The sequence below is a fragment of the Oncorhynchus tshawytscha genome, linkage group LG28 (assembly GCF_018296145.1).
Source record: "Oncorhynchus tshawytscha isolate Ot180627B linkage group LG28, Otsh_v2.0, whole genome shotgun sequence".
Classification (NCBI taxonomy): domain Eukaryota; kingdom Metazoa; phylum Chordata; class Actinopteri; order Salmoniformes; family Salmonidae; genus Oncorhynchus; species Oncorhynchus tshawytscha.
The window spans coordinates 39,806,906-39,816,954 of NC_056456.1; the positions used below are offsets into that span (position 1 = coordinate 39,806,906).

General features: G+C 44.6%; 1 protein-coding gene across 1 annotated transcript in view; it reads left to right on the forward strand.

Moving 5' to 3' along the window:
- The first annotated feature begins 252 nt into the window (after positions 1-252).
- The window catches only part of LOC112226415 (collagen alpha-1(XI) chain), a 200,433-nt gene continuing 190,636 nt past the window's right edge, over positions 253-10,049 (forward strand). The window contains exon 1 of the mRNA XM_042308330.1: positions 253-674. Coding sequence (XP_042164264.1) covers positions 560-674 — 115 coding nt within the window. The 5' untranslated portion in view covers positions 253-559. The remainder of the gene's footprint in view (positions 675-10,049) is intronic.

Here is a 10,049-nt window from a genome sequence, read left to right on the forward strand (position 1 = left end):
TTCGCATCAGTGTCTCTCCCTCTGTCCCTCCATCCATCTCCGTATGACAATACGATATGAAGAATATTGGATAACTGATGCGACTCCTAATCAACGCTCCAACACTTTCTTGTAACTAAGGACCTCTGGCCACTCTTGAATGACAGATGGTTGGGCGGGACCAGGAGTCAACTTTCCAGCATGGTGATTCGCTAAACGGAAGATTTTCCATGTCAGTTTCCTGCTAGTCGGGGTTCAGAGGTTCGTGCCGCCTCCCTCCCTCCAGACTGCGCGCGCGGCTCTCGGAGCAATCGAACTGTCTCCGGTACTTTGCTGAACGCCCGTACACCTTCAGTCTAAGGGCTGGAGATAAGGGAAAGTGGAGCAAGAGGCCCAGTTTGGCTCTAAAGAAGAAACGAATTCTGTTTTCCACGTATGGCTTTGTTGTAGTAACAACAATTACCAACAACACACCGATATATTGTTTTGGTGGATTTGTGGAAGGAAAAGGACACACATTTTGTTCTGAAAGGTCGGCCGGTTTTTTTTTCAGAAGCTTTGTGGCGTTGAGTGAGAGACCATGGAGATGCAAATATGGTCCACAAGGTGGAAAACCAAGAGCCGGCTTTTGTACCCCACTCTAACCACCATCGTCACTCTCACTGTCCTTCTGCAAGTCGTCAATGTCCAAGCAGGTAAGTATCTGTCATTGGCGGAACGCGTTTCAGAACCGTTCACCTCGCAAACTCTCCCTGATGTTTCATGGGGACGTGCAGGGTTGGTTTATCAATTGATCACATCGTTTCAGTAGAGCCAGTGCCACACTCACTGCGCTGTTTGTGCTGATGTTGAAAGAAGCATTTAGATAACGAATGTCAATGTCAGTGTCATAAAATGCATGACTTAAGTGTCACCACATGTGAATCCATGATCAAATATAAGAATGTTTCAAATATGGCCAGTGCCACACTTTTTAAAATAATGTGTTTGTGTGTGCGTGTGTGTAAATCGCGATGTGAAATGCTCTCGTTAGCCTACGTTACAGCCAGTGATGCTACCGCCGTTCAGCGGTGAACACCCAGCGAGACTCGTACAGGTGCGCTCGAACGGTCTCCAGATTATATCGCTCCGCTCTTTGCGTGATACCCCAAAATAGCGGCTCGTACGTGGCATTCTGCTGTGGAGGTATTACCCGTCAAACTGTTCCCATGCCGCTCTCATGCGAATATTTTAAATGGTTTAGCCAGACAAATAGGCTTTGTTTGTCCCCGTGGTCCGCTGTAATGTGGACACAGCTATCGAGAGAGGAATTCCGTAGGGTAGCAATCTCACACCTCGACTATAGAATCCTATAGCCACTGCATAGCTTTTCATAGGTTAACGTCAGAGTATTGATACGGTTAACGTCAGAGTATTGATACGGTTAACGTCAGAGTATTGATACGGTTAACGTCAGAGTATTGATTCGACTTTCTCACCTTCCCAAAAGAACCGCGTAATACGGACGGCTCTGACTTTTACGCATGAGTGTGTAGAGTTTGGTAGACTGCACATCAGCCGTAGGCGCTCGGTGGTTTAAAACTGAGACAGATGTGTTATAACATAACTTTCCACACAATAATCATTAACTGGAACTATATGCTGGTTTTGAAATGTATCAATTGATTTCACCTATTTTATCTTGCCAATACGATTTTTTATACATTTTAACGTTACTCTCTTCCAAACTATATGTCAATGATATGCCATGTTCTCATGACATCCTCGGTGTGTATTTAGCATACTGCATATAAGCAATTCACTCAATTTGCCTAATTTTGGAGGCATTTTCCGATATGGTTTCAGGATATTTTAAAGTGATTCATAGACTTTTCACACAAACGGTATGAGGCACTGTTGTACCATCGGTGAATATGCTACTGCGTATAGGTAGTACTGTCGCCTATGGGGCGATGCTCTCAATTGTAGGAATGAAATACATATAGAAGCCAGAAGTAGAAAACACCGTTTCTCCGCTCTACCCGGGTTACCACTAAGCCCAATAACTCTCCACTATACCCTGGTTACCACTAAGCCCAATAACTCTCCACTCTACCCGGGTTACCACTAAGCCCAATAACTCTCCACTCTACCCTGGTTACCACTAAGCCCAATAACTCTCCACTCTACCTGGTTACCACTAAGCCCAACAAGTATCTACTCTACCCTGGTTACCACTAAGCCCAATAACTCTCCACTCTACCTGGTTACCACTAAGCCCAACAAGTATCTACTCTACCCTGGTTACCACTAAGCCCAATAACTCTCCACTCTACCTGGTTACCACTAAGCCCAATAACTCTCCACTCTACCCTGGTTACCACTAAGCCCAATGAGTCTCCACTATACCCTGGTTACCACTAAGCCCAATAACTCTCCACTATACCCTGGTTACCACTAAGCCCAATAACTCTCCACTCTACCCTGGTTACCACTAAGCCCAATAACTCTCCACTCTACCCTGGTTACCACTAAGCCCAATGAGTCTCCACTCTTCCCTGGTTACCACTAAGCCCAATAACTCTCCACTCTACCTGGTTACCGCTAAGCCCAATAACTCTCCACTCTTCCCTGGTTACCACTAAGCCCAATGAATCTCCACTCTGCCCTGGTTAAAGCTAAGCCCAATAACTCTCCACTCTTCCCTGGTTACCACTAAGCCCAATGAGTCTCCACTCTGCCCTGGTTAAAGCTAAGCCCAATAACTCTCCACTCTACCCTGGTTACCACTAAGCCCAATAAGTCTCCACTCTGCCCTGGTTACCACTAAGCCCAATAACTCTCCACTCTACCCTGGTTACCACTAAGCCCAATGAGTCTCCACTCTTCCCTGGTTACCACTAAGCCCAATAACTCTCCACTCTACCCTGGTTACCACTAAGCCCAATGAGTCTCCACTCTTCCCTGGTTACCACTAAGCCCAATAACTCTCCACTCTACCCTGGTTACCACTAATCCCAATAATTCTCCACTCTACCCTGGTTACCGCAAAGCCCAATAACCCTCCACTCTTCCCTGGTTACCACTAAGCCCAATGAGTCTCCACTCTGCCCTGGTTAAAGCTAAACCCAATAACTCTCCACTCTACCCTGGTTACCACTAAGCCAAATAACTCTCCACTCTACCCTGTTTACTACTAAGCCCAATAACTCTCCACTCTTCCCTGGTTACCACTAAGCCCAATGAGTCTCCACTCTTCCCTGGTTACTACTAAGCCCAATAACTCTCCACTCTTCCCTGGTTACCACTAAGCCCAATAACTCTCCACTCTTCCCTGGTTACCACTAAGCCCAATGAATCTCCACTCTGCCCTGATTAAAGCTAAGCCCAATAACTCTCCACTCTTCCCTGGTTACCACTAAGCCCAATGAGTCTCCACTCTGCCCTGGTTAAAGCTAAGCCCAATAACTCTCCACTCTACCCTGGTTACCACTAAGCCCAATAAGTCTCCACTCTGCCCTGGTTACCACTAAGCCCAATAACTCTCCACTCTACCCTGGTTACCACTAAGCCCAATGAGTCTCCACTCTTCCCTGGTTACTACTAAGCCCAATAACTCTCCACTCTACCCTGGTTACCACTAAGCCCAATGAGTCTCCACTCTTCCCTGGTTACAACTAAGCCCAATAACTATCCACTCTACCTGGTTACCACTAAGCCCAATAATTCTCCACTCTACCCTGGTTACCCCAAAGCCCAATAACTCTCCACTCTTCCCTGGTTACCACTAAGCCCAATGAGTCTCCACTCTGCCCTGGTTAAAGCTAAACCCAATAACTCTCCACTCTACCCTGGTTACCACTAAGCCCAATAACTCTCCACTCTACCCTGTTTACTACTAAGCCCAATAACTCTCCACTCTTCCCTGGTTACCACTAAGCCCAATGAGTCTCCACTCTTCCCTGGTTACTACTAAGCCCAATAACTCTCCACTCTTCCCTGGTTACCACTAAGCCCAATAACTCTCCACTCTTCCCTGGTTACCACTAAGCCCAATGAGTCTCCACTCTTCCCCAGTTAAAGCTAAGCCCAATAACTCTCCACTCTACCCTGGTTACCACTAAGCCCAATAACTCTCCACTCTTCCCTGGTTACCACTAAGCCCAATGAGTCTCCACTCTTCCCTGGTTACTACTAAGCCCAATAACTCTCCACTCTTCCCTGGTTACCACTAAGCCCAATGAGTCTCCACTCTTCCATGGTTACCACTAAGCCCAATAACTTCCACTCTTCCCTGGTTACCACTAAGCCCAATGAGTCTCCACTCTTCCCGGTTAAAGCTAAGCCCAATAACTCTCCACTCTACCCTGGTTACCACTAAGCCCAATGAGTCTCCACTCTTCCCTGGTTACAACTAAGCCCAATAACTATCCACTCTACCTGGTTACCACTAAGCCCAATAATTCTCCACTCTACCCTGGTTACCGCAAAGCCCAATAACTCTCCACTCTTCCCTGGTTACCACTAAGCCCAATGAGTCTCCACTCTGCCCTGGTTAAAGCTAAACCCAATAACTCTCCACTCTACCCTGGTTACCACTAAGCCCAATAACTCTCCACTCTACCCTGTTTACTACTAAGCCCAATAACTCTCCACTCTTCCCTGGTTACCACTAAGCCCAATGAGTCTCCACTCTTCCCTGGTTACTACTAAGCCCAATAACTCTCCACTCTTCCCTGGTTACCACTAAGCCCAATAACTCTCCACTCTTCCCTGGTTACCACTAAGCCCAATGAGTCTCCACTCTTCCCCAGTTAAAGCTAAGCCCAATAACTCTCCACTCTACCCTGGTTACCACTAAGCCCAATAACTCTCCACTCTTCCCTGGTTACCACTAAGCCCAATGAGTCTCCACTCTTCCCTGGTTACTACTAAGCCCAATAACTCTCCACTCTTCCCTGGTTACCACTAAGCCCAATGAGTCTCCACTCTTCCCTGGTTACCACTAAGCCCAATAACTCTCCACTCTTCCCTGGTTACCACTAAGCCCAATGAGTCTCCACTCTTCCCCGGTTAAAGCTAAGCCCAATAACTCTCCACTCTACCCTGGTTACCACTAAGCCCAATAACTCTCCACTCTACCCTGGTTACCACTAAGCCCAATGAGTCTCCACTTTGCCCTGGTTACCACTAAGCCCAATAAGTGCCGTTGGTGGAAAGAGTTCATCTGTGTCTACCCCCCTTTAAACTAGCCTACAGTATGTCTGGGTCAGGATAATTGCTTCTTTCCCTTGATTGTAGATATTATGAAATGAATATTGGTTAGCCTCTGCTGTTATATATGTGTTGATTCTGTTAAGTTGACTTTGATATTATGAGCTAAGGCAGCAAGTCAATATCAATAGCCGAACCATGCCTAAATTATTACGATGAGGAGTGGAACGTATTCCTAGGACACCAAAGGGTGCCATGAATCTATGGGTTCATCATTGTGTCTGTAGTCGTTTTAACTTACAATGTGTTTTTCTTTGTTGATTTTATGCCGGCACGTATTACAGTAGCCTAGGTTGATTTACATCAACTAATCAAGCTATTGATTGACTACAGAACCAGTATCTTACATTTTACAGTCTAGCTGTAATTCTAAAGAGGTTTCTGTCCATGTAAGGTTCCATCTTGGGGTGTGTCTGTCTGTGATGTCAGCTGATATCTCTGAATTGGTGACCACAACTTCCTCTACTCAGGATGATATGCCGTCTGTCTGGACAGTTCCTGTGGTTGGAATGTCCTGTGCAACCAAACCCTCCCCCCAACCTCCATCTTCCTCTTCCCACCCTTCACCCTCCTCTTCTCACCCTTATCCTCCCTTTGAATACATTGTAGATAACTAACAATTAGATAATTAGGGGACATTATTTCAGATATAGCCTGTTAAACTAGATACCCATCTATAATGGAATACCTCACACCCACACAGGCATGGCTCTTCCTCCTCCTCCTCTTCCTCCTCCTTCTCCTCTGTGTGTGATGTTTAAACAGACCAGAATTGCATAATGTGACTAGCAAACATTTACAGGCTTTCCAGGGATCTGTAATTGTCACGTATGCTGCCAACTCTGTATAGATGGTGACAAGAAACAGCACAGAGAAAGATTATAGCCTACATCTCATGATGTTAGGTACACCAACCCAAAAGAGCCCCCAAAAGCCACAGAGCCTTAATAAGGCAAAAGGCAGGAATTAAAAAGTGAATCATGAAAGGCAAGTCAAATTTGAGTCTAGATTATAGATGCTTCCAGAATGTGCTTCATTTGTTTAGTTTCAACCTAAAGGGGATACTTTTCCTTTATGGCTTTATCCAAATAGCATTTTAACACTGAAAGTGTGAAAATAACCAACCCAAAAGACAGAGTGAATGTTTTGTTTGTTCTGTTCTGTTCTGGGTTATAGTTTGAGAACTGTAGTGCTGCTGTTTTAAAAAACTGCTTGTCTCAAATGTCTTTACCAGATGTGGTCACGTGTGTCTGCACAATGCTCCGTTCGGTTCCTTCGTTCGTTCAGCCTGGGGGAGAAATGTGCTCCTCAGCTCTCCCTCATCAGTGTCTCAGGCCTGTTAACATGACAGACAGTTGGCCTGCTTCCCAAATGGCACCCTAACCCCTACCACACAGTAGTGCACAGCTTTTGACCATGGACTGTAGGGCCCTATGATATAGGGAGTAAGCTGCCATTTGGGAAACAGACCGAATATATATATGTATATGTGTATATGTATATGTATATATATATATATGTATATGACAGGGCCCTGACAGTAGACAGGCAGCAGAGGACTGTCATGTATATCATCGGGCCCTGACAGTAGACAGGCAGCAGAGGACTGTCATGTATATCACCGGGCCCTGACAGTAGACAGGCAGCAGAGGACTGTCATGTATATCACCGGGCCCTGCCAGCAGACAGGCAGCAGAGGACTGTCATGTATATCACCGGGCCCTGACAGCAGACAGGCAGCAGAGGACTGTCATGTATATCACCGGGCCCTGACAGCAGACAGGCAGCAGAGGACTGTCATGTATATCACCGGGCCCTGACAGTAGACAGGCAGCAGAGGACTGTCATGTATATCACCGGGCCCTGCCAGCAGACAGGCAGCAGAGGACTGTCATGTATATCACCGGGCCCTGACAGCAGACAGGCAGCAGAGGACTGTCATGTATATCACCGGGACCTGACAGCAGACAGGCAGCAGAGGACTGTCATGTATATCACCGGGCCCTGACAGCAGACAGGCAGCAGAGGACTGTCATGTATATCACCGGGCCCTGACAGCAGACAGGCAGCAGAGGACTGTCATGTATATCACCGGGCCCTGCCAGTAGACAGGCAGCAGAGGACTGTCGTTCATATTTGAAGATGATTGTTAGTTTACTTCTAAGATATCCAGTTTAGATAGACAATGTGCCTACGAGTGACTGGGACTGGTAACATTTAACTGTAGTCAAATCCCCTTTCCTTCAATAGGAGTTTCTGTCCCTTTGTGATTATATAGAATATGGTTTATAATTGGCATTGTGGTACAGAAGGAAATATGTCTCAAACTAGTCACACGTCGCATTCTACCACCACCTCTGAAGGATGCAATGTTTTTTTAATTATGATTATTATTTATAAAGATACTTATGTAGTGCTGCTAAAGGGTTTTGGGATATTGCCTGTTTTTTGTGTGTTTTTTTTTTAGCGCTTCTGTGAGGAGGTGGTTTGGAAGGAAAGGGGGTTGGTGGAGGGAGGGATAGAGGGAAAAGGGGAGAAGAGGTGCGGGGGGGGGAGGCAAATCCTGGCCAATTGAACACATCTGGAATGCATGAGTCTTGGAGGTATGCAGTAATGCAGCATTCTCCAGCTCACAAAGAGGCCTTTGGTTCAGCATGATTCTCTTTTTTCCCTCTTCTTCTTCACAACCAGTAGCTCAGTACTCGGGACAATATACAGACGGAGCAGGAGACTTTGGGTTTTTTATTGGGTATCTTCTAGAGGGGAGAGAGATTTTAAAAATGTAAAAAATAAAAATAAAAAACCTTTCAGGTGAAGTGATCTCATAACGTGACTTGTATTAGTTCTGTGTGAGTTGGACTGTAGGACTTGTGGTCCTCAGAGAGAAAGGACCTGTTCAGTCATTCCAAAGAAACCAATTCAACTCCGACACAAAAGCATAAAGTGAGACCCAGGGCTCTATTTCCGTGTTAAGGACGCGCCAGTGTTAAAAACACACGTTAGTTTTCCATTTCATCATGTATAAACTGGCGCACCTACCAACCCCTAACACCAAATGTGATAAAGTCTCTCTCACTACACTGGAAATAAATAGGAATATGACTTCTAGATGGGAAGAAGAAAAACTAGAGAATTTAAACATTTTTAACATAGAGTCCACCACGTGTTTCCTTCAAAACATAAAGTGTCCACTTCATGCAGCGCTAATGGAAAGTTTTCAGACCCAGGAAAATCAGGTATTTCCTATAACCCGGTTGATGACGGTTTTGATTTTGAGAAGCCTATCCAGCTATGACTCACAGTGCCCATGGAAGGAGAGATGTGCCTCTTTTTGGTCCCCCCCACCATTTAATTGAATTAGGTTTTAAAAAACAAGCATATCCTCCTGTCCCATTTAATCAAGTCTGGTTTAGCAACATTGTATGGGTGTGTCTTTTTTATCCTGGCCATTAGCCAAAACGAGCCTTTTGAGTGAAGGGATTGTAAATGGTCTACTTGGGGATGTTTCAAAAATATTTTCTGCGTGTGTTTGCCCTCGTACATAGGCAACAATACAATTGACAAGAGTCGAGTATTTTTAGACGTGTGAGTGTTCTGCAGAATGACAAACATTGAACGAGAGAAGGGATTTATGATATCATGCTTTTGAGACAATCCTTTTTTAGTAATATTGGTGTTGGTTTAAAAAACAGATTGATCGTTTTTTTTCTGAATTTTAATTTGATTAAACCCAAACTTATTAGAAATGTTTACTTCGAATAGGTTTATTCGATACAATTTCAGCTGCTATTTCTGGAAAAGTCCAAATATGAGCTTGTGGGATGGTTCCATGATGTTTATAAATATTCTCCCGAGTTGCCCAGCGGTCTAAGGCACTGCATCACTACAGACCATGGTTCGATCCCGGGCTATATCACAACCGGCCTTGATCGGAAATCCCATAGGGAGGTGAACAATTGGCCGTCTGGTTTAGGGGAGGGTTTTGCCAGGGTAGGAAGTTATTTTTTATTTTTTTTTGTAACTAAGAATGTGTTCATAACTGGCTTGCCTAACGAGCGTTATAACAGTGGATGGTCCTTTCTCTGTCTGATCTTTACCTGTCTGATCTTTACCTGTCTGATCTTTACCTGTCTGATCTTTCTCTGTCTGATCTTTACCTGTCTGATCTTTACCTGTCTGATTTTTACCTGTCTGATCTTTACCTGTCTGATCTTTCTCTGTCTGATCTTTACCTGTCTGATCTTTACCTGTCTGATCTTTACCTGTCTGATCTTTACCTGTCTGATCTTTACCTGTCTGATCTTTACCTGTCTGATCTTTACCTGTCTGATCTTTCTCTGTCTGATCTTTACCTGTCTGATCTTTACCTGTCTGATCTTTACCTGTCTGATCTTTACCTGTCTGATCTTTACCTGTCTGATCTTTACCTGTCTGATCTTTACCTGTCTGATCTTTACCTGTCTGGTCTTTACCTGTCTGATCTTTACCTGTCTGATCTTTACCTGTTAACAGTTTGGATGTGAGTAAAAACCCTCCATAGTCTGAGTTGCCCTTGTCTGTATTGTCCGCCCACAGGGAGCAATTATGATTAATTATCAATTAATTACCTCTAACTATATTCAGAGATTATTAAAACACATCTTTGTTTCAGTTTTTACTAGAATTTGATGTGAATTATACACTTTTTTTTGTAGGCCTTATCAATAGCCTAGTGAATTTAATGTTGTTTATTGACTGTGTTTGAAATGCCCATATCCAGACTGTGATTTACAGTGGGCCTAGTCCCCTAAATCCGTGAGAATGCAATAGCTTATGTT